The sequence below is a fragment of the Petaurus breviceps genome, unplaced genomic scaffold (assembly GCF_028583685.1).
Source record: "Petaurus breviceps papuanus isolate PSGF00001 unplaced genomic scaffold, PetGlider_PUasm1.0 582, whole genome shotgun sequence".
Classification (NCBI taxonomy): Eukaryota; Metazoa; Chordata; class Mammalia; order Diprotodontia; family Petauridae; genus Petaurus; species Petaurus breviceps.
The window spans coordinates 5,378,784-5,404,808 of record NW_027186390.1 but is presented as its reverse complement, the minus strand read 5'-3'; the positions used below and the strand labels follow the sequence as shown (position 1 = coordinate 5,404,808).

Here is a 26,025-nt window from a genome sequence, read left to right as displayed (position 1 = left end):
GAGTCTCCATTTTATATAGAGCCTGGAGGTTCAGTTCTTCTATTCAAAATTGTAGTTAAGGAAATTTCTAGCCATGGTAGTTTCCATTAAGGGGAAGGGAGGAAAAAAATCACTGATTCATAAATACTGAATAGACCTAAAATCATTCCAAAGCCACCTTTTAGATCAGACACAACAGAACAATGACACACAACACAATAATTCAGCTCACACAAGTGTGCTATTTTCTTTTTGTTAAAAAATGAGGAAGGGTATGGAGAGTTGGAATTTATATATCAAGTTCAGCACATAGTCTCATGCTTCACAATTTTGCTGCTAGATCTCAGATTGATATAAATTCATCTGGGTTCTTTGATCAGCATAAGGAAATTCTCCCAATGTGCGTATTGTAGTAAACAGCAGCAAAATACCAAAACAAAATACTATATTGCTAAAAGCAGCTACTCCTGCTTGTGCCTTTAGAATACTAGGTGCAGATATAAAAAAATACCCAGAGAATCTGTGCCATCACTGCTGAATTAGTAGCTATTCTGAGGAACAGAGTAGCTAAATTATTTTCTGCTGTACAGTTCAAGGCATGATAGTAAAAATGAGAAACTCCTTATATAATAAGATTAGGCAATTATTCATTACGTTTTCTGGAAAAGAAAAAAAACACCACAAATTTTCAGTGGGATACAGACATGCCAGCATTACATTTAGCACTCTAAAGGCACATTTCAGGTAGTACAACAATGATTCTGGTAAGACCAACTGCTTACACACACACACGCACGCACACAGTTTTTAATGGTTTAAAAAACTCAAATTTGTTACTTTAGAAAAAACATATGCAGTGCATTTTCAGCAATATTATCGCCACAGCTCTGATTACTCAGTCCAAACAGAAGTAGTAGTTTCCTCATATGTTGATATGGCTTCTCTGCACTAATTCCCATCAGGCCAAAATATGTTAGGGCAGGTTTAGTAAAGATTGAATTGTTGCACAAATGAACATTTACTCATCAGATCCCACCGATCTCTTCTGTGCCCGTTTCCGGGGCAACCTCCTTGGAGAAGCTTTATCTGGAAGAGAACCAGTGTAAAGGTCACTTTAACCCACAGTCAAAACTGCATCAAATTCAAAAGGCACATTTAAAAAGTCTACTTTTTCTTCAACAGAAGATGATTGCTATTAATTTCCCAAAACAACACATATGGCATAAAATAATGATAGCTGTTTAAATTTTAATTACTCAAAGTTGCTGCTACTTTTCTAACAGGGAGAAAAAAAAATCTAAAACCCCCCTAAAATCAGTTTAATAAGGTAAAAAAAATCCACTCTTGGTTACTATAATGACTGAAGAAAAATATGTTAGCATTCTAAAACACTATCAGCCATATTTTCATGCAAATCCAAGTATATAAAATCAACATATACTGTTAAAAATGGAATGACCTTGTTCCTTAAAAAAGATGCCAAATTTATATCACTTGTAGCAAATTAAATTTTCCTAATTAACCTCCTAATGGGAGGCAGCTAGGTGGTTCAGTGGATAGAGTGCTAGGCCTGGAGAGAGGAAGACCTGAGTTCAAATTTGGCCTCAGACACAGCTGTGACCCTGGGCATGTCACTTAATCTGTTTGCCTCAGTTTCCTCATCTGTAAAATGAACTGGAGAAGAAAATGGCGAACAACTCCAATATCTTTGCCAAGAAAACCCCATGCACAGTGCCGGCATACTAACAATTTATCCAAAGCATGCCTTTTCTTTGACAACTTCATCATGTAGTTGGAAACAGCAGGCGGGGTAAAGGAAGTGGATTAATTAACATTGTAAGAACTGAAAGAGGCAGCATGGTGTAAGAACCAGCCTGGAAGCCAAGAAGACATGGATTCAGGGGTGGGGAATTTGTGGCCTTCAGTCCACATGTGGCCCTCTAGGTCCTCAAGTGCAGCCCTTTGACTGAATCCAAAGTTCACAGAACAAATCCCTTTAATAAAAAGGATTTGTTCTGTAAAACTTGGACTAAGACAAAAGGCTGCACCCAAGGACCTAGAAGGCCACAGGCTCCCTACTGCTAGTTTATGTTGTGTCTCTGACATATACTAGTTGTGTAAACCTAAGAAAGCAGCTAAGCCTCTCAAATACCTCTAGGCAACTCTCTAAGACTTTAAGGTACTAATCCATTGTTAGAGAAAATTTTCTAGCCAGGAGGCTCCTCATGCCAATGAAATTATAAGTCCAGTTCCTACATCAATCAGAACCAAAAGGATTAAAAATAACAACAACAACAAAAAAAAACCCAGCAACCTGATTACTGAATTGGAGAAGCCATAGGGCTTAATGGAAAAAAAGGCTGACTTTGAAATGAACAAAACCTGGATTTGAGTCCTACGGCTAACATTTACTAGCCATATGAGTACAGGCACATCACTTAAATTTTCAGTTACTCAAGAAACTCTCTAAGATCATAAATTATGGACAAGTTGCTGATCAGTACTAGTCGAGGGAATCTCCAAGCCAGGTGTTTCCTATACCAATAAAATCAAAGGCTCAAATCTCTCCTCCACTTCATTACATAAAATAATTTTTTCCCATTCTCTCCTCTTTTTCAACTTTTGGCAATTTTATTTGTCATGGAGTCTATTTAACAGTAGCCAGGTTACTAAGAGTGCTTCAAAAATTTTATTCTGCTTTCTGTCAACTAGAATCAGCACACATGTATCTAAAAACACCCAAGTTATACAGGTATTTGATAACAGACATAAACTGCTTAATATTAAATAATAAATAAAATATATTATTATTATAAATAATAAATAAATTATTAAATAAGTCATGAAAAGGCAAGTATTAGATACAAGCACCAATATTCTTTATCAAATAAATTTGCTATATTAGAGAATTTATTTTATATGATAAAGAATGGATGTAGAATGAGCTGCCAGTTAATCAGATACCTTGATAGAAATCTATATGGTGAGCCTATGAAGAACTCATGTTTATAAATTATACACATGAAAACATCTCATTTATATATATTATTGTGTATGATGTATGCCAAGCATCACTGATGAATTTTCAAAAGAACTGGAATCCATATAACAAAATACACGTAATAGGGGTGGCTAGGTGGTGCAGTGAATAGGGCACTGGCCCTGGAATCAAGAGGACCTGAGTTCAAATCTGGCCTCAGACAGTTACTAGCTGTATGACCTCGTGCAAGTCACTTAACCCCAAATGCTTTTGCCTTCCCCCACTCCAAAAAGCAAAAAATTAAAAATAAAAAAATACACTTAACAATACTACACAAAAACTATAAAAAAACCTGACTGCATCTTTGAGAAGGCTTTTCAGAATCCAATACTGTCAAAGAGTCATTATAAGGAATATAAATATCAATATATTACACATACATGACAAAGCTGGTTAAAATAAAATTTCCAACTGTTAGAATCTTAACAGAACAACTTTTACTGAATTTTGGATTATATATTGCCTGCACATAATAATAACACATTTATTATCTTATTATACTGTACACCCTTACTTACCTGGACACAGGCCACAAGGGTTGGCTCCTATCATTTCCTAGCTACTTGTATATCTTCAATAGTCACTTACCCTTACTTGAATCTCAGTTTCCTAATCTATACAACAAATATCACCTCCCCTATCACAGGGATTGTTGTAAGGATCAAAAAAGAGACTATAATGTCAATTACTTTTCTTTACAATTTCCTTATCTTACACACAAATGGTAATAACTATCTGGTTTCCCAGACCACAAAAGATAAAAATTAAAAATAGGGTATTGTACATATGAAGAAATGGTTTAACTAGAAGCAGGCTCACAGCAGCAAGTATAAAAGAAATTGAGGAGAGCAGAAGAAAGAAATTAGAAAAGCAACACTAGACAAATATAGGTGTCTGTGTTCTAAACCCTTCAAAAACCCAAGAACATCTCTGCATCACAAAAATTCAGCATCCTTGTTTAAAGGGGTAGGGAAATATAGAATACATGTTGGAAAGCTTTCTATCAAGAGTTTAAAACAGAGATTAAATGGAACCTTACACACACACACACAAAATCCGGACTCCCCCAACCAAGACAGGGGAGAATGCAACTAACAGTAAGTATGTAGGGAAAAAACTAATATCCTTTTTGAGGTACAGAACTGTAACTTCTTTAATCTAAGAAATTTGGTGAGAAAATTCCCTTTGCCAATACAAATCAGATAGGAAACTGTTCTGCATCTGGTGCCTACATTTATGTAGGTACCTAGATAGAAAACTGAGAGTTTAAGTGATTTGCCCAAGTGTCAAACAGCTCGGATGGGTCAGAGGTAGCACTTGAACGCAGTTCTTTAGAAAATATACCATGCTATTTTTCCACCTACATCTATGATGATATGAAAATTACTATGTTGGGAAAGTGAGAGATTTTAAAAAGATTTCCCAAAGGTTAGGATGCAAATTTTTCAAAAAACCCAGTTAAACTTGAACATCCTATCCCTGAGCAGTTTAGTTAATCACAATTTACTGTACATGTTTATGGCAGTAGGCCTTAAGCACAGACATCATATCACCTGCTGTTATAAACAACCAACAAAGTTGGGGCAATTTGCATGGAGACATATGTTTAAAAGCTTTTAAGCTAACTCCACTAAAACTGAAACATTTTAAGATAATCAGGCAATTTCCCAAAAGTTGTCTCAATTGTCACTTTCGTTAAATGATCTCATTACCCATCTAGGCAGGTTACCCTAACCATCCTCTCTAATCCTTCTCTCTAGTCCAAGAGGAACCCTCTCTCCTAAGGTTACATTCTACCTGTACCCTAGATTCCATCCCTTTGCAATTCTTCTTCTTCTTTTTTTTTTTTTTTGCTTTTTGGAGGGGGGAAGGCAGGGCAATTGGGGTTAAGTGACTTGCCCAAGGTCACACAGCTAGTCCCTTTGCAATTCTTAAGAAAATTTGCTTGCACTGATCTCTCTCCCTCTCTAAGAGCATCTTCAATCATTCCCATGGCTTCTTTCCTTTTACCTTTAACACGCACAAGTTACAAAGATCTCTTTGCTAAAAAAGAAAAATTCGACAAATGGGCAACACCCTAAGTCAAGAACATATAAACCTACATTAAAACCCAAACTCAGAAAATATGAGAACCAAGTTATGGTAGAAAGTATTTAGGAGAGAATAAAGTGAGAAACACAAGGATATTCGAGGTATAGATCGAGAATATATATAGATCATACAGTCAAATTAAGAATATAGGTAACTTAGGACATGAAACTGGCAGAATGGCAAGATGAAGCCTTCAAATACTTGGTCATATGCAAGATAAATCATTCTGTTAAAAGAGAAAAATGAATAAATCTTGATTTAACACCCTCCCCCTGAAAGAGAGAAAATTTCCATATACAAAGAAAAGAAGAGGATATGAAAAACCATGAATATTACATATCATTTGCTATTTTAAAAACATATGCAATAAATTCAGCATGTTATTTTTTATGATTATATATCAGACAGGTAGATTTTTTTTTTAAGTTCAAAGAAAAGCCAGGTATGAGTAGAAGGTCAGAGATGCTAGAGTTCAAAAGGGAAACAGGAGGCTTTCTAAACTGAAATCCTGACAAGAGAATCACAAATAATTCCAATAAGAAAAAAAGGAGGAAGAGTAGAATGAATGCAAAGAAAGCAAAATAAATGAACAGGAGGCTCTCCTTGGAACTTAGATTTAAAAGGAATACATACAAGCAATAGATGAAAGGGTCCTTAAATAGATGTAGTCTAAAACCAGAAAAATAGTATTGGGGAAGGTAAAAGTATGGGCAAAGACTTGTGGAATAAGGACGGCAAAGAGATTTAAAAAAATCACAACACCTATACTTACAGTTAAGAATGGCTAAAAAAAAGATAAGCCCATTATAAAAATTCAGTTCAAAAATTATTTATTAAGCACCTACTATGTACACAGCTCTGTACTAAGTCATAGACAAAGCAGTCTCAATTCACAGAATCAGAGTTGGAATGGACCTCAGAAAACACCACAGCAATACCCTACCTAAACAAACATCTACTTGATGACTGTTCCAAATCTTTACTTCTGAATTTGTGCTCTTGGAGTCAAAGTCTAATCACTCTTCCTCATGAGAGTTCCTTAAACAGTTCAAGAAAATTATCATGTTTCCCATTTTCCCCTCCCCACTCAATTTTCTTTTCTTTAGGCACCCAGTTCTCCCACCAAATAAAAACAAATACTGTCTAATTATAATGACCAAACTTTTCTCCCAAGAAGTGATAAGAAAATGTATTCCTCTCTCCATTTTTTGGAAAAGATTAAGGTAGATGGGAAACATTTTATATACTCTCTAGCTTGGTGCTGTTTTTTTTCCTTTTTGTTATAAGGACTATGGTTCATTGGGTAGAGATGGGGAGAGGAACATATCCAGAAATGGAAAGCAATGTAAAAAAAACCCCATAAAAATAATACACACATTCTTATTTCATTCAAATGAAATTGTAATGATATTATCTTGAGACCCTTCATCAATTGTGGCTATACTCCATAGGATCCTCTTCAATTTTACCATTACTCTTCCTAAAAAGTGGTGCCCAGAAGTGAACACAATACTTCTGAAGTGGTCTGAACACGGCATTGGTACAGTGTACCACCTCTTTCTTCCTAAATATTATACTTCTCATAATACCATCTAAAATACCATTACTTTTATGATTGTCATTATACTATTTGCTCATATTAAACTTACATATAAAACCTACTATTTTCCCAGATGTTTTGTGAGGTTTTTGAATCCAAGCATAAGATTTTACATTTATCTCCATTATACTTGGTCCAACTTTTTCTAACCCTCTGAGATCTTTTTGCACCGACAGATACTCCTGTCACTATTTCATAGAGGACTACTACACCATGTTTTTGTATCCATCTTCCATTACCTGCTCTTGCTTCTATCTTCTGAAAAGGCCTTTTTAAAAACTAAATTGCTCATGTGTAGACAAATCACTTTGAAAAGCTTAAGAACTCTGACCAATGCAATAATATTATTCCTGAGGAATAACAAGGAACCCAACTCCTGACAGAGGGAAAACTTGATGCAGACTGGCCATATATTTTTGGGAAATGGTCAATGCAAGAATCTGATTGCTATGGGTTTTATTTCTATAAGGTGTGTTCAAACAAAGTACTGACCTTATACTGTCTGAGGTTCATTTCCAACTCTGATTCTGTGAATTGAGACTATTTTCTCTATGTATCTAGTACAAGAGCCTTCTACACAGTAGGTGCTTAATAAAACAGCATCTATTTGTACATATTGCTATTCAAACAGCAACCAGAATAATTCAAGTCCTCTTTCCCTCTCATCTGGATTACTGCAATGGCCTTCTTCTAATAGGTCTACCTCCCTCAACTGTCCCCCTACTTCAACTTCTACCTGTGGAAGCATGGCTTTTACCATTTAACTCCACCATTCAACAAACCCTATTTGGCTAAACACAAACTCTTCTGCCTTCACAACTGAGTTCCAACCTGCATTTCCAGCTTTATTATGTATCACTTCCCTTTGTGCTCTCTAACGTTCAATCAAAATGGGTTTCTTGCTGTTCCTCACATGGCATTGCATCTCCTTCCTCTGTGCCTTCACCTATTCCCAAATGTTAATTCCTTCTCCTCTTGGGTCCCTTAAGTTTTCTTCAAAACTCAGCTCAAGCATCCCATCTGACACGGTCATTTAAACTTTGGGACGATCAATCTGACAACTAATTGGAGGATGGACTGGAACGGTAAGAGATCTGAATAACCAGTGGGCTCTTGCAATAATACAGGTGTGAGGTGATGAAGGCCTTTTTCAGGTTGGTGGCAATGCAAAGAAAAAGGGGTGTAGATGACATATTAAGAAGGAAGAATTGACAAAACTTGGCAATAGATTAGATTTTAGGAGTTAAATGAGTGAGGAATCAAGGATAACACCTACATTGTGATTTTGGGTGACTAAGATAGCAGTACTATTGCTAGTAATAAGGAAGTTAGGAATGTCTATAGGATATCCAGTTCAAGATATCTAATAAATAACTGGAGTTGTGAATCTGGAACTCAGAAGAGAGGTGGACAAAAAGATCTGAGAATCATCTGCATAGAGAAGATGATAGAATCTATGGGAACTAATGAGATAGAGTGAGGAAAAAGGGAAGAAGGTCCAAGAAGGTCTCAGGGAACACACATGGTTAATAGATGTGTACATACTTTTGTATATGTTTACATATGTGTATTTTGTCTCCCAAAATATTGTACATTCTTTAACGGCACTGTTTCTCTTTGGTCTTTGTATTCCCAGAGTCTAGCATAGTATCTGGCATTTGAAGAGGACTTAATAAATATTAGACTAACTGATTCCTTACCAGAATTTCTTCTCTATGTCTTTATTCTTGAACCTGACCCATTCTTTCTCCATTACCTTTATCTACTGAGTTTAAATTCATGGGATTCTTTGAACGCTGTTCTTCCAAAATATATGTCAATGTATGCCAGACTCTGATTGGCTTTCCTCTTCTGTATAAAAATTCTAAGACGAAGGGCTCACTTCCCCTAAGGCTCCCATCATTTCTACTTCAGGAATCAGCTCCTCCTTGCTTTTCAAACACAGGTCCAGAATAGTACTTCCCCTCAATTTCCTTTATGCTACCAAAGACATCTTAATCATAAGAGATTGTTAATATACTGGAAGTAACACTAGACTGAGAAGTGAAAGATCCAGGTTGTACCACTAAGGGCAAGACAGTAAAATGCCCTGAGCTTCAATTTTCATAACTGTAGGCAGAAGAGTAGATATGGAATTGTTGTGAAGAAAGCTCTTTTTAAATTGCAAAAGTATTTTATATGAACCATCATCATACAAGTGAACAATTCATTACTCTTAAATACGTTGCTCAACCAGCTGCTCATCCATTTAACATAGTACTATTTCGATTTCTTTCATTAAAAAGTCTCAAAATTATAAAGTTTAAGAGGTATATCATTAACTGAAGTTCAAAATAGGCAGTGTATCTAGTTGCTTTAAATGACTTCAAGTCTCTAGGCCAGACCTGCACAACCTGTGGTCTGTCAAAGGAGTCTGGGTGGCCTATGAAAAATTTAGAGGAAAACATCCAGAAATCCTTTGGTGTGCGCATGGGGTGTAAATAGTCCATGGGCCACAGGCTGTACAGATCTTCTCTAGGCCCAGATGACATACCCCAAAATTAGTGAAAAAACTCCCAGTTCTTATCAGTCAACTAAGAGAGGTACTCAATGAAGAAACTGGAAAATGGGTTCACAGGCTCCTGAAGCCCAAAGATGAGAAAATTTTTTTATTTTTCAAAAAATGAAAAAGTGACTTCTAGAAACTAGAGCCTCATGAACTTAACTATGAACCCAGATGTAATTCTAGAATATATTAAACAGATGGTTGAACAACTTAGAAATAGAAGCAGCGATCCAACATGGATTTATTAAAAACAACTTTTGTTAAACTAGTTTTGTCTGCCTTTTTTGAGGGTTACTAGACTAGCAGATGTTGAGTAATGGAATGAGGCTAACCTGAAAGGAATCCTCTAGTGTAGAGCTATCAAACATACAAACACACTCTCAAGTGTTGCTGAACCAGATTAAAATGTAATCGGGAAACTTAATAGAATAAATAAAAATACAGTATAACAGAGATAACATTACATTTTAAAACGAAGTTAATATTTGGCCCTGAAAAACACTAATGAATAGATTAATGGTCTCCATTTATGAGTTTGCTACCACTGCTATGGTGGATTGTTGCATCAATTCCTCCTTGATAAGTCATGTGAAAGGAAGAGAATTTTTAAAAATATTATATTCTAATCCTGGGGTGGAGGGAATACATAATATGCATGAAGGCAGAAAAGGAAAGCATGAGATTGAGTAACCACTAATTAGTCTAGTTTGAGTCCCCAGAAGGGAGCAGTGTAAGATAAGGCCAGAAAGGTGAGACTGGAGACAGAATGTTGAGGGCTTTGAATGCTAGGCTAAGGAGTTTGCATTTCAGCCTATTGGTAATGGGGAAGCGGACTGAAGGTTTCTAAGGAGCACAATTAGATCTGTGTATGGGGAAGATTACCCTGTTGGCTGTGTGAAAGATAGCACAACCCCCCCCCCCTCACTTCCGCACATGTGTGGACTGAGTAATAGATTGGGGAACGGAAAAGTCTGGAATTAAGGAGACCAAATTTAAAGCTATATAAGTCTAGCAGAAATAAAGATCCAAACCAGAGTGGCAGCATGAATGAAAAGGAGATGAAGGCATTTTGTTCTACATAATCTAAAGCCTCTAATGATCATTTATGAGTCTTTAAGATATTTTAGAGGTTGAATCAACAGGGGTAGTACCTGATTTGATATAAGAAAAGGGAAAGGGAAAACCATAGATAACTCACAGCTTAACCTGGAAAACTAGAAATATGATGGTACAATGAATAGAAACAACAAAATTGAGAGGGGAAACTGGTGGGAGTGGGGAAAAAAGAAAAATTATGCTAAACTGGAAGTGGACGACACCCAGGTGAAATCAGAATCCCAGACACCTGGAAATACATGTGTGAAGTTCAGGGTAAGAGATGTGGCTGCCCTGATGTGTGAAGTCATAGAAGCAGATAAAATCACCAAGGACATCTGTGTTTGGGGAGTTTAAAGGGGAGATAAAAAAAACTGTCCCTCTCAAAAAAAATTTTTTAGAGGGTCCAGTTAAATAAATTGATTTGTGACTACATTTTAAAACAGTAATTATATTTTAAAATATTAGACCTAGATTTCCAGTAGAAAACACATTAAGAAAACTCACTTCTCTCCTCCATACCATCTTAACCCTTCTGAGATTTAAGAGACCAATTTTTTTTTCCATCTTCCTTCTCAATCAATAGACCTGGAGAAATGACAGCTCATGATAAAGTTACTGAGCTGCTTAAAAATAAAGTGATGAAAAAAAAAAACCCTTCAATGTTATTTTTGAATATAAAAACTAATTGGTACCTATTTATATTTCACTGTTAGAGAAAAGAACTTTTCACCTTCATAAAAGTTAAAGATATAAAATGTAGAGGTAACTAATATCTTTGTCAGTTAATAAACATTTGTTAAGTGACTACTATGTGCCAGAGGGCACTGTGCAAAGCACCAGCGAGACAGTCCTTGCTCTCAAGGAGCTCACAATCTAATGGGAGAGAAAACATGCAAACAACTATTTATAAACAAGTTATATATAAGATAAATAGGAAAAACCAACACAGAGCAAGTACTAGAATTAAGAGGGATTGGGAAAGGCTTCCTGTAGAAGGTGGGATTTTAGTTGGGACTTGAAGGAAGCCAGGAGGCGGGGATGGAGAAAGAGAATGTTCCATGCCTATGGTACCATTCAGAGAAAACACTCAGTATGTCTTAATGTCACTGAATCAAAGAGTATGGATGTGAGAAAAAGAAAACTAGAAAGGTACGGGAGGGGTGGCCTACGTTATGATAAGCACAAAATAAGCATTAAATAGAGGATCATGTTTGATTTTGGATGTAATGGGGCACCACTGGAGTTTGTTGATGCTAAAGGATCATATTATAATTATTTTTTTCTTCCTCCTGAAAAATCAAACTATTATCATTTATCAAGTTTCTCTAAGAGATATAATACTGAAAACTAAACATGATCATTAATTGGTATTCCATAACTAGCTCAAATGATGTGTTGCTATCCAAGAAAAATCCCCATTACTACTAAGCATCATCAACAAAGTTTAATTGCCTCACCTCTTCTACTCTGCACTGAAGCAACAGGAAAGAAAAGAGATAGGAAAAGATTAGGAATATAAAAAGAGTTCATACACAACCTTAAATATAAAATTAAAGACAGATTAAAAAAAAATTAACCTAAAAGTAAAAATAGATGTTTAGTTTTTAGACAAAGCTTATACTATATAAAAAGAGTTAGTATTTTTCCTTTCCTCATCTAGAAAAACCACAGACCCTGGCCACTCAGTATTTATTATGGGGTTTATTTTGGTGGAAAGGTAGTTATAAAAAGAGATGCGACTATTTACCATTTTCATGGAGAAAGCAAAGCATTTAATCAACCTTTGAAATATACTAGATTGTAAACAAGACATCTGAGAACTGTGGATGGGAAGAGATGACTTTTAAATGACATTTATTTCTTTACTTAGTTTTCTTTAGAAAAGAATTATGAAGACACTTATGTCAGCCTCAAATTTCTCAAGTACTTCCCCCAGTAAAATTTTTATGCATACTTACTGATTTGATTCAAAGTCTCTTGGGGAATCCAACTCATATCAACATCATTTTGGTTCGATGTACCCATTTCTACTTTCTGGGCTGGTCTTTTTCTCTAAAAGAACACAAAAATAATTTTAGATATATCAGTACTCAAGTAAGATTTTATTAGAATTATCATAACCAACAATAACTAAAAAGTTAGGTTTCTATTTTATTACAAGAACTTAAGAAATACTCAATGGTCTTTAATTTCAATTAAAGTAGACCACACAAAAATTTTTTTTCATATAATTAAGATGTCACAAGGAGTCAGGTTATTATTAACACAATATTAAGTGATTTTCATGGCTATAACTTTCAAGAAGAGAGTATATGCAATTCCTTACCTTCCTAGATTCTAGAAGCTGATGAAGTCCAACAACAACTAGTAGCCCAAGTCCAGCAAGGAACATATACATAAAGATCCTTATTTCAAAGAAGGGAAAAAAAGCACAACGAATTACCATAAATGAAGATGACTGCTATTACAGTTTTGAGACACGCCATAAATCTTCTAATTAATCTCATTAGTAAGACATGGAATTTTAAAGGATTCAATTAAATTAGGAGCCAATTATGTAACACATACTGGTTGTGCGACCCTGGACAAATCTCTTTGTCCCCAGGCAATTGTCTAAAACCTCTAAATTGCAAGAGTTTACAATCTTCATAGGTAAAGAGTTTCTCATACAGGGAGTTATCTATATTAATGAAATCACAAGTCTGGTTAAAAAAAAAAAGAGGTGTTATAAGGTCTTGGTAAATTATTTTACACCATCTTTAGGACATTATGAATGAATATAAATTATGATATAAAGTAAAGTCCCACACAAAACATGGCAAATTAAAGAAACTCACAGCAGAACAGCTGAGTGGTAGATATTGCCAATCATTTTATACATTCTCTGCTGAAAAACTAAGTAACATTCTTAGAGATTAAGTCTCAAAACTTTTCTATAGTAATATTAAAAGGGGAAAACTCAGAAAATTAGTGTTTTGTCATCAGTCTGAGGTGATATAATTTATCTCTAGTAGTAAAGAATTTGGAGAGGAGGGGTAAAATGGAGCAAGCTGAGTAACTTCCTTGTTCTTCCTAACATATGTGGCTTTTTAAGCTATGTGAATTCAAAGTCCTACTGAAATATTGAACATACGTTTCAAAGTAAATAATAAATTCCCTGATGAGCTAGTAAGTCTTTTGCAGCAAATATAAGAAATGATATGGAAATACCGGTGAATTGAAGCTTTACTTCACTATAAAGATTACATTATCTCTACTTTTTATTGGTCATCTAAGGGACTCAATTAAAGTAGTCTGAATTTCCCTAAGCACACATGACATGTTGCCCCTACCATTTCAGGAATGACATGGTCACCTGAGAAACATATTTAGGAAGCAATAAATCTTCAAGTTTTACCCTAACTTCTCATCAGGAGAGGATGCACAGCATTAACAGAAAGGTTACTAGATTCACTCTGGCTCTTCATTTACTACTAGGGTGACACTGGACAAGTTACTACACTTTTCTGCAACTCAGTTTACTCTTTTGTAAAATAGTGAGGTTGGCCTAGATGACCTCCAACTTTAAATCTACGATCCTATGATCTACTTTATCACAATACTCTCTTACGTTTCTCCATCTAACCCATCTTCTCTTTCAATAATTGTAACTGTTTGATTGAAGACAGCATCTTGGAACATGTTGCCCTATAAAAACACACAAATTTGAAATATGTTGAAATGACTAAAGTTTCAAAGAGATTTTAAAATGCATTTAACTTACATTAGCTGATCATACAAGTCTCATTAATTGATGAGACCAACACGTATAGCCAGCAGGACTGATGCAAGCAAATTTTAACTATACATTATTGGTTTAAAATTACCAACACTTGGCAAAGAATTGAAAATTGAGGGGATGCACAGCATTTGGGGAATGGCTGAACAAGTCTGTGGTTTGATTGTGATGGAAAACTATTATGGTGTAAGAAATGATGAGCAGAGAGCTCTCAGAAAAACCTGGAAAGATTTACATGAACTGATGCATAGTGAAATGAGTATTATCAGGAGTATACTGTACACAGAACAGCAATACTGTAAGATAATCAACTGTGAATAACTGTCCTGGATCACTGTACTGATGTAAAGAGCTAACTCTAAAGGCCTTAGGATGAAAAAAGCTATCCATCCCCAGAGAAAGAAATGATGGAGTCAGCATACAGACTAAAGTATACTTTTTACTTTATTCTTCTTGGATTTTTTTGGGGATGTGTGCATGTCTATGTTTTCTTCTACAACATGAAAAAAATAGAAATGTTTTGCATGCGACACATGTATAATGTCTATCAAATTGCTTGCCTTCTCAATGAGAAAGGTGGGGAGGGGAAAGAATTTGGAACTCAAAATTTGAAAAGCAAATGTTAAAAATTGTTTTTACATGTAATTGGGGAAAAATAAATAATAATTAAAAAACATAAAAATAAATTTAAAAAATTACCACCCCTGTAAATCACCACTACAATGTGGTGTCTCTCCTCTATACCACTTATAATTCAGAAGCTTGTACCACTGCTAAGACTGCTTCTTTGGGAACCAAAGTAAAGGGAGAATGAAGGAATGGGAAGGAGACAGCTAGTGAAAAGGAGAAGAGATGCACAATAAAAAAACTTATGCCAGAACGACACTTTCATCAGATACATTTCTTCCCCTCTTAAGTAGAGAGAAAAATAGAGAAGGTTTAATAGCAGCATACCATTCTAAGAAGTGGGAAAGGAAAATCTAAATTTATCTTCTAATAGCAAGAGTAGAAACAATCACTTCAAAACAAATGGGACTGACTTAAATCATTAGAATAACTTTCTTTAGTAGAAAAAATGTTAACCATATGAGAAACTTGGTTCTATCATCAGGTCATATGCACCTAAGATCATGTTTGTCCATCCTAACAACAATACCATCAAACCATGCTTTAAAAAATTAAATGACTCAGGCAAAACAATGTTACAGATACATGGTACAGGACTAGCTCAGGTCAATACCAACCATCTGATTCCTGATTTCCTATTGGGCAAATGACATTACTGTTGGATTTTGTAACTTTGATGGATTTCAGCCATCATTTTATCAATGTTACTGAAAAATGACACTGGTTAGAGCAACTTTTAGAGTTTTGTCATCAGTCTGAGAGATGATATAGTTTATCTCTAGTAGGAAAGATTTGGAGAGGAGGGGTAAAATGGAGCAAGCTGGGTAATACATCTAAACTCTACTTCCTTGTATTTAACTCATACTCAAATCAGAAACATAAAAGCAATTTATAGATCTTTTAAAATCTATTAACAAAGATGATTTAATATGATTACTTGTCACTAAAATACTGTACCTGAAGCTTTTAATCTGACATTATCTGTAACAGTCCTCTATACTACTATATAAAAATATTTTCCAATCAATAAAATTCTCAGAGGTGAAAAAATATTTTTATGTGATTATCTGTACTAGAAGTCTTTAAACTAGATGGAAATTGTATCTGTAGGTTGGGTATCATGTTATTCTGTAACTTTATAGGTGAAAAGATAACACTAAGAGGGGCATGAGACTAATCTCATTAAGTATTGTAAGAAACCTTTCTATTTTTAATGGTTCCATATTTTATTTGAAGGCAGGAGAAAAAGAGTGACATCCTGGAGGTTAACTTTGAACACTAGAATTCTAGGATTATCAGTTCTGCTTAACATATAATATACATCTAATGTGAACAAAAAGACATCAAGACTTAAATTAGGCCTCTGTTCCCAATGATTAAAATTAAACAAACTTTACTGCTAGGACTATTTGTTTTAGAACACTAGAAATCATAATGTATAAAACTTTGAGATAAGTAGAAAGCATAATGAACTGTAAAACAGCCAAAAGGCAGGCAACTAAAGAAGGGGGAAGTCTTGGATAATTCACAAGTTTGATAATTAAGTCCCTAAATAAGGAGTGGTCTATGACCCATAATGATTATTTATCAAGAAAAATGTCATATCCTACCCCATCCCACCCCCAGTTGCAACTTTAAATAAAAAAAAAAAAAAGCATAAGCAGGCCTTACGTTTAAATCTTTGTAGTTCAGATTGATGACTAGACCAAAAGGACGCCCACCCATGGGCTCTGCAGGAATGAAAGAGTACTCAAATGTTGCCTGCCTCTGGGGTGGCACTATGGTGTTCAAAGGAAGAGCTGTGAAATTCTGGATATAAAACTGGTAATCCTGAGGATAGCGGAATGAGGCATCTAGAGATTCAACAATAAAGTCTTCTGTACCCTTATTTGTAAAGCCTACCAGGAACTTTACAATGTTATTTGCTGGGAAATCTAAGAAAGAAAATTGAGAGGAAAGTTAGAAAGCTTTCAATAAGATATAAAAATGATACCTAAACACTCAATTCCAACCTTAAAAATTACACTTATCTACATTTATAGATGTCAAACCTCAAATTACAAGTATGTGATCTGGAAGTTGCTGTAAACATCTAGTAGTAGTTTATATCATTTAGTAGTTGTTTGGTCCACTTGATGCAGCCTAAGGACCCAAAGCTGATAGCTAGAAGAAACTAGTAACAACCTGGCTAAAAATGTCAACATAGCCAAAGAAAAATAAATTACGCTAACCCTGTTTAGAATAGATCCCCTGATATTAGAGAACTTTAGAGAATAAAGGTGGCAAAACAAACACTGGACTTCAGTTGTCGGAAACCTACATTCAAATTTCATCTCCAACCCCTGTTAGGCCTATGGCAAGGGGGAAGTCCATTCATCCTGCTGAGCTTTAGTTTCCTCATCTGTTAAATGGAAATAACAGCCCCTTATTCTCAGAGTTGTGAGGATCCAATGGTCCAATGAGCTTAACCTCTCTGAAACACAATTTCCTCATTTGTAAAACAGGGAGAATCCCTATATTAATGACCTTAGAGGTACTAAGGATCACATGAGATACTATATCTAAAATATTTTGCAAACTTTAGAATTATATAAATGTCAGTTATTACACCTAGAGAGTTAGACCTGATCTTGCTGGGAATCATTTGGCTTCAAATGCTTTATAAGCCAAATGCCTTGTATTATCTTGCCTCTATTGGGAAATAACTTGTTACTAAGATTGTTCTGTTATTATTCTGAACCATACTGAGACCCACAAGGGTCTAACTAACAGCTCATATTTCTATAGATGACCTGCACTGGTAGGAGTTTATTCCCTGAGAAGTTACCTATATTGATGAAATCATGAGTCTAGTCCTCATACGTACCTATAATACTTTAAGGTTTCCAAAGCACTTTTTCACTACCCTATTGTAAGTTAATCTAAAGAGCCTCATTTTGTTAATGAAAAAACTAAGGCTCAAAGTAGGTCAGTGAGATGTCCAAATTCAGAGTTATTAAGTGTCAAAGTCAGGATTCAAACTCAGCTATTCTAATTCTAAATCTTATGTTCTTTCCATGACAATCTATTAAATAGATGACATAAAAGGGTAGGGAAAGAATACTGAGCTATAATAACCAAAAGTATTGTTAATACCATGAGTAATAAAAATGCAAATTAAGTGAAAAAGTCAAAGAGAAAAGTCACAAAACAAGAGGGGAAAACCAAATCCTTCTTCAAACTAAATTCTTAGAAGAAGCAAAATGTATACCAGTATGAAAGAGAAATTTTCAGAAATCTATGAGAAACAATTCCTTAACAAATAACTTTTATCTAAGACACCCTTTACAATTTTCATTCATGCATTAAGGATCCAATTGACAGCTGACTGCAAAACTAATATTTAATCAATATTTTACATTAAAAATATTATGCAATATGTAGTACAACAGTCTGAATATTTCTAAAAAGAGAAGCTTTGAAATGCTCACTGATCCATGGGGCATTTAATTCCTCAGTCAAAAAGATTTTTCTATTTTTCGCCCCCAGTTTATTTTTCCTTTTCAAGTTCCACATGTCATTCTTTAAATAGATGTTTTATAAAGAGAATATCCACTATGTCAATTCTAGGATATAACTGTTTTGAAGGGGAATACGTGCAAAGTACTTAAGAACCAGAACCTTTTTCCTTTCTCCAAGGTCCTACATCTAGCTCTATTCCCTGCTTATGGTGATAACTGAGGAATATTTTTATTTATAGTGCTGAAAAATGTTTATTTTACCTTCTCCTTTTACAAATAAGATAGTTGTGTCTGCACTTGGTGAGGCTTCAGGTTCACCAGAGAGATCTTCTTCTTTTTCTTCTGCCTAATAATATTAAAAAGAGCTATATTAATATAAGAAAAAAGTCCTTATTACCAGCAGTGGGGCTACCAGACTTTTATACCACCTACAGAACAATAAGGCAGTGAATAGGCACCTCAGATTAGTTTCCTGGCCCTCTCCCACCATTTTCAGCTTCCTCAGGTGTGTTTATCTTCCCCATTAAAATGTAAACTCCTTGAGGGCATGGTTTGTCTTTCTTTTTGCTTGTATCTGTAATCCCAGGGCTTAGCCTGGGATATAGCAAACACTCAATAAATGCTTGGTGACAGATGACAGCAGTAACTTAAAAAGAACTACAGATTTCAAAAGATGCAAAAGTTATGTGGGGGAAATACTCCAAGTATGAAAGATGCTTATGAAAAGGCACAGAGGTATGTAACAAGTAGGTTAGCTTGACTAGAATTCAGAAAATGTGAGGCAGAGTGCTGTGAAGTAAGCCTAGAAAGATGGGTTAAAGCCATATTGTGAAGGTCTTTAAGTTTCTATTTTACCCTAAAAGCAAGAGGGAGCCACTGAAACTTCTTGAGCAGTGGAATGACCTTGGGGAGCCCACGTTTTAAGAATATCAATCTGGCAGGTGTGTGAAAGATAAAACAAAAACTGAAAGCAGGGAAACCAATAAAACTCTTGATAAGGAATCTTGAGGTACAGAAAAGTGATTTATCCTGGGTCATATAGCTAGTTAATATCCGAGAAGGGATCTGAACCCAAATTTTCCTGATTTGAAGTCCAACACTATTCACTATGCTAAGCCTCATGATGTCTGTTTCCTCATCTCTAAAAGAAGGCTTGGCCTAGATAATTTCTAAAGGCTATCTAATTTAAAATCTATAATCACATATCAAAGCCCCTCCATCAATTTGAGCATTATAAGCTTACTTTAGATACTGTTTTACAGTTAAAGTACCTGTACATACATTGTTACCTTTTTTTTTTAACCTTACTTTTTTCTGTATGCCATGCTGCGTGATTTTAGGACTACAGCTATCTTTTCCACACTGCAACTTTTCCCGTTGTGGTTTCAATATACTGTAGCTTGGTATAAGAAATTAAATGGGAATTTTGGGGGAGTTTTGCAGACATTGCAGATGACAAAGAAAAAGTTTAGAAATTCAGAAATGGATTGTTATTTTTTTTAAAAAAAGGTATTCCAGTAGACGCTGGAATCATATGAGAAAATGCTAAGTCCTTATATGATTTTCTCCTAATGGAAAATTAAGATGAACGGAATGGTTTATCCCTAAAGATTTTATGGGGATTTTCTAGGTGCTGTGCCCCTAATCCCCACAATGTTGAAGGGATAACTACACATTTCTTGGGTTGAAGGAGAGAGAGAAAAGATCTCAAAATTAGGATGGTTAAAGTGAGTTGGCCATTCTCTTGAACAGGACGAGGAAATCAATCACCTACCAGGTACCAGGGGGTCCCTCCTCCTGTTCTACTCAAGAAAAAAGGAAACCAAATCTTCATAAAAGAGTAATTCAATATGTTATTTCTAATTACTATGATGGATCCCCTTTCTATTCTCACCTTAAGTTACCCACCTGAAATTGTTACTATTTTTTTAAATTTAAAATGGCATACTTTTTATTACCAGCACCAATGAAGAAATGAATAGATTGAGTTAGGACAAAAAATCTATTCAATTAGACCGGGGAATGCAAAACTAGAATCTTAAAAAAAAAAACATACAAATGCATAGGTAGCTGAGAATTGGAAATCAAAGAGATGCCCATCAATTGGAGAATGCCTAAACAAGCTGTACTATATGACTGAAATGAAATATTATTGTGCTATAAGAAATTACAATCAGGATGATTTCAGAAAAACCGGGAAATGTGAACTTGATGCACAGTGAAGTAAACAGAACCAGAACGTTGTACACAGTTAACAATACCGTTCTATGAAGAACCGTGCATGACTGAGCTATTCTCAGCAATGATCCAAGGCAATCCTTCAAAGGTCTAATGATGAAGCATACTACCCACCTCCAGAGAAAGAACTGATATTAACTGAATACAGACCGAAGCATGCTATTTTTCACTTTCTTTCATTTTTTCCTTTTGAATCTTCTTGTACAAAATGACTAATTTGGAAATGATTTACATAATTGCACATGTATAACCTACATCTGACTGTTTATCATCTCAGGGAGGAGGGGGTGGTAAAAGAGGAAGAGAATTTGGAACTTAAAACTTCAAATTAAAAAAAAAACAAATGCAGCATAAATGATCACACTAAGGACCAATGAAAGTAATGAAGGATCAAGTAGGATAATTCATAGCTGGATCCCTGAAAGATGTTAAGTTTTAGGAAGAAGACATATGGGTGGGTTAAAGAAGGGTATTCTAGGCAAGCAGATTATAATCTGTAAACTATTTACTTTCAAGTGAAGCAAAAGAGTGGCTTGACTAAGATGGAAAAATTCAAGTAACAATAAACGAAATCAGGGGGATATAAATAGGAAGAGAGGTAGCTAGGTGGCACAGTGAATAAAAAAACAACGGCCCTGGAGTTAGGAGGACCCAAGTTCAAATCCAGCCTCAGACACTTGACACTTACTAGCTATGTGACCTTGGGCAAGTCACTTAACCCCAACTGCCTTGCCTTCCCCCCTCCAAAATAAACAAATGGATGAATAAATAAATGAATACACAAATTAATAAATTAATAGGAAGAGAGAAGAAAGTTTTGTTAGGATGGGATCTAGTTAGGTCTTTCAACCATGCATGAAATTACAGCAGGTTGAAGATTCATGTGTAATGGGAATGAGAATGATGTTGGAATAAGATTAATCTGGCAGTTTTACATTAATTATTTCATGCTATTCTTCTTTTAAAAAGTTTATTGTTTATATGTCAGTTATTTCTGGATATACCAACCCCCTTCTTTCTTGCCTAACAAAGTAAAGTAGTCAAGCAAAAACAAATGTTACAGTGACTCCATCTGAAAACGTATGAGACATTCTGTTTTTACAGACTCCCCCCATCCTCTTGAAGGGAGGGAGACGTTATATTATCTGTTCTTCAGGACCAAGATCGGTTATTAATTATATTATAGTTACTCAGAATTTGGTTTCCTTTAAGTGTTCTTTTAATTTGTTATTCTAGTCTCTGCTGCTTCTTGACTTCAGAGGAATAGGAAATGAGGGTAAGAGGGGAACTAGATCAGGGTACCTCATTATAGAAAGGATATTAATAAACTGGAGATCACATAGAGGACAAATAGAATAGTAAAGAGTCTTGCAAGCATATTGCCCACCAGTAAAAGGGAATGGGGACATTTGGCATGGAAAGAGACTGGGGGAGGAAGCAACACATGAGAGGGCTCATAAAATATGTGAAAGGCTGTCCTATAGAAGATGTGTTAGTCTTGTTCTATTGTTTGACTTCTTTCCAGAGGAAAAAACTAGTAACATTGAGCATAAAGTATAAAGAGGCAAATTTAGGCTAGATGTAAAGCAAACCATGGAGCTATCTGGTTATTTAGGGAGGTCAAAGGATCAAAGATCTAAAGCTGGAACTAGAAGGGACCACTGAGATTCTCTAGTCTAACTTCCTCATTTTACCATTTATCATTTAACCAGGGAGGTTAAATGACTTGACCCTGGTCATACAGGGTCCCCTGACTCCAGAGCCAGCTGGCAGGTTCCTCTTTACCAGAAGTATCCAAAAAAACATATGCAGGATAACCACTCAATGACTGGAGAATCCCCTTTTGGAGGCTAGGTTTGAGTAGATGACTCCTGAAGTTCCTAACTGAAAAATTCTGTGATTACAGTAAGAAGTGAATAGAGCTTGGGGCGGCTAGGTGGCACAGTGAATAGAGCACACTGGCCATGGAGTCAGGAGGACCTGAGTTCAAATGTGACCTCAGACAAGTAATAAAAAAAACTAGCCATGTGACCTTGGGCAAGTCACTTCACCGTCCCCCCCCCCCAGAAGTGAATAGACCTGAATTAGCACCTACAAGGCGAAAAGGTGGCACAGTGATTCTTAGTTCCTCCCTAGGTTCTTACTACGGTAAATCTATTACAGGACAATTCAAATCTACTATCTAGAACCCCTACTACCACAAATGACAAGAAGATTTCTAAGGTCTCTGCCAACTTCAAATCTGATGGTCAAAGCAAGATATTGTTTTACAATATACATAATTAGATTCTCCAGACCTCATAAAATTGTGAACTGATATAAAAATTGTATAGCAAGTTTTATCAAGATCATATGCTTAAGATGTCAAATATAATCATCACTAACCAAATCTGTGGGTTCATCTTCTTCTATTTCTGCTTCATCATCTTCATCTTCAATTATTGTATCTTCTAGTGCTTCTTCATCCTCCGTAGCATCTTGGGCCACAGCTACTGACCCTAACAATGTAAACAGAAAGTCTTTGTAACAACTGAACCTAAAAGCAAAATATTAATCAATAAGCTAATCCTGAAGGTTAAAACTGTAATCAAACAAATATTGTTTAGAAGATATACATATTCATACATGCAAAACAGTAAAATACTAAGAATTTGCTACCCTATTGTTTGGAAGAATCACATCAATAAATTAATGATCAAAGATGCCTGTAAAACACTGTGAAAAATACAGTGAAGACATAGCAAAGCAGGTTAACAGGAAAAAAAAAAGATTTATTTGTATTTCTGCTTGCTTTAAGTTCAATGTAAAATTCTAAGATATTTAAATTAGAAAATGAGGGAAACTTAGATTAAAGTCTAGAAGAAAACAGAAGTAAAACAATATTGCTTTCTATGTAAGCAGTTTAAATACAAAGAAACCTCTAAATTGGTTTGTTAAGTATTTTCTAAAATAAACCCTGAAAACAATTTCTAGGTCACCAGTAAGTGAATCTACCAATGGTTTGTGGAAAGAATGATGATGTGGCAATTCAGTTTTAAAAATATAGGCAAGGGCACAAATACACATGCTTTAATACCCAGGAAGAAAAGTGTGTGTGTGTGTGCATGTATGTATGTATGTAAAGACTCTTACAATCCTGAGTTTAACTTCTACTTAAATGTTGGTGACAGTCATAAACTTTGCAAAACAGAAAGAACACTACTATGAAACAAAGAACTGCAACTTTCCAAACTAGGATGTTAAGTGCAATATGACATAGCAATTTAAAATGAAGCACCCTTAAATTTGACTTTTTATACAAAATGGCCTCTAGTCATTTATTTCAGTTTAACTTAGATTTCAAATTACATATATTTACTAATACAACAGCATTATTTTGATAAAAATCTTAGTGACATTTTCTTTGCCTAAACATTCTTGTTGGAAAAAATTATGAAAAGGCATATCCTTAAGAAATATAACCCTATGGGGGGAGGGGAATCCAAAGCCAATTTTTGTTAAAAGATTAAAACCACAAAGTAAAAATGGTCAAAACCAGAATATTTTAAAATTACCTTTAGGGGCAGAAGGAAAGGACATCTGCAAGCAGCTTCTAAGGTAAACTCACTTTTACTTATAACTTAGAGCTGAATTTAAATTTTTCTACAAAACGTTCTTTCCACACAGTCATAATCTGTCAATGTACTTTATTTCCTTTGCAACACATAACAGTTCACTGGATTATACCAGTAAAATTTAATCAAAACAATCCTTTGGAATTGGATTTTTAGTTGTAAAGAATTCTTAGAGATCACCTAGTTTAAGTCTCCTCTTTTTACATATGAAACTGAAAGTGGGAAGTGTAAGTGACTTGTCCATGGTCAAGTTAGAGGCTGAGCTGGGACTTTAGAACCCAGGTTTCAAGATGCTCTTTGCACGCCATCAAGCTATGCCTACTTTATTCACCCTGATCCCCCTTTTTGTCCTCTCTTCATTCCTTTGACTACAGTAGCATATCAGCAATACCATTAAGTAATTTCTTTCACAGTCCCGTGGAAGTTTTAGAATCAAGGTTCTCTATTCTAAATTAAGCCTAAGACCAGTGGCCCAGAAATGGCTTTTAGATGAAATTTAAGAGTGATTAAGAGAGCAGGGTTACACAACATGTCCAACATAACGACATAAATTGAACACTGCTCCAGGGGCACGAGGAGAAAAAACACCTCCTTTTTGAGATTAAGGGGCTAATTCAGTAAGGTGCGTCCCCAGGGTGGGAGAGGGGAAGGTTAAGATCCCCAGGAGAGGTGCTAAGCCAGGCTGGGTGCTGGGAAACATGGATTCCGTGAAATGAATGAAGCAAGGCCCCCTATAGAAGATAATGACACGTCAGCCCTGAGCCCGGCGCCGAGGTGCGTGGGGGCGGGGGAGAGCGGTTGGCGGAGGCGCGGGCAGCGGCCACTGCAGCTCCGCTCCGTCGCCCTTCTTTCGGGATGCCCTAGGTCCCGGAAAGCACCAACCAGGGAGAGCAACACAGGTCGGAGCGCCGGGGCTGGGGGCACGGAGCAACGTCACCCGGCCCGGCAGGGAAAGAGCGCGCGGCCCGCTAGGGATCCGCATGGGAGGGGGTCGGGAGAGCCCCGCTCCTGGGGGCCTCCTCGTGCACCCAGGACTCCCCGCCCTGCCCCCCGCTGCCTCAGTCCTAGGCATCGGAGGAGGGGAGGCAGAGAGGATCGGGAGGCAGAGGGACCAGAGGGCGCGCGACCCCCGAGAGCCGCCGCCGCCGCCTCCCACCGCCCCCCACTACCAAACTTGGCAAGCGCTGCAGTCGTTCCCCGTCTTAATCCTCCCATCCCTCTCTCGCCGTACCTCCGGGGCCGCCCCCAAGCAGTAGCGCGGTGGGGAAGACGAGAAGCACTATCAGGATCAACCGGGAGAGGAATCTCATGGTGCGGCCAGCGGGCTTTTCAGCCTCCAAAGGGTCCTACGGCGGTTTCGGCGGTAATGGCGATACTCCTCATCCGGGCTATGGAGTGGGCGGGGCACGCACACGTAAACGGGACGTAGCCCCGCCTCCCTCCTCGCTAGCTCCGCCGGTGAACGTGGCTCAGTCCCAGACCAGGGAAGCCCGGGGGCGGGGGCTGGGCGGGGGCTGGGCGGGGAAGGAGAGAGATGGCGTAGTAAGGTGCGGCCACGTGACAATCCCACTGTACTCTTAACTGGGAAAGTGACGCCTTCCCTCCCCTAGCTGAGTTTCCCTGCTCCTTGGTGTACAATGCATGGCTTTGTCCTCCATTTATAGGAAAGGTGAATCTGGCTTCTTTACCTGGCAGTCTGTTGTGATTTACCAATAATTAAAGTGACAGCGAATTTTTAATTTAATATTTTGACTAAGCACCCAATGTGTGCAAAGCCCTATGCTGGACTCTGGGAGCATGCAACGTCTGTCTGAAGCATTGCCCTAGCCTCTTGATGCTGGTTAAAGCTTAGCAGAGGGAGGAGGAGGAGGAGGAGGAGGAGGAAGATGACTGTGATGACAACACCAATAGTTCT

The 26,025-nt window shown here is 36.5% G+C and overlaps 1 protein-coding gene across 1 annotated transcript; it reads right to left on the bottom strand.

Moving 5' to 3' along the window:
- Window positions 1-201: 201 nt before the first annotated feature.
- Window positions 202-25,538, bottom strand: SSR1 (signal sequence receptor subunit 1). The gene is made up of 8 exons (XM_069103529.1): window positions 25,342-25,538; window positions 22,882-22,994; window positions 18,520-18,604; window positions 16,430-16,692; window positions 13,964-14,040; window positions 12,680-12,758; window positions 12,312-12,405; window positions 202-1,065 (listed from the first exon to the last, which is right to left on the bottom strand). Exons 1-8 carry the CDS (start codon window positions 25,418-25,420, stop codon window positions 998-1,000), a joined length of 858 nt encoding a protein of 285 aa, XP_068959630.1. The 5' UTR covers window positions 25,421-25,538; the 3' UTR covers window positions 202-997.
- Between the last annotated feature and the right edge of the window lie 487 nt (window positions 25,539-26,025).

Excerpts from the sequence above, each read along its gene's own strand:
- SSR1 (XM_069103529.1), bottom strand. The coding sequence starts at position 25,420 with ATGAGATTCCTCTCCCGGTTGATCCTGATAGTGCTTCTCGTCTTCCCC. Across the intron at positions 18,605-22,881 it reads AAGATGAACCCACAGATTTG|GCAGAAGAAAAAGAAGAAGA; the intron begins GTTAGTGATGAT and ends TAATATTATTAG. Across the intron at positions 12,406-12,679 it reads AGCTTCTAGAATCTAGGAAG|AGAAAAAGACCAGCCCAGAA; the intron begins GTAAGGAATTGC and ends GTGTTCTTTTAG.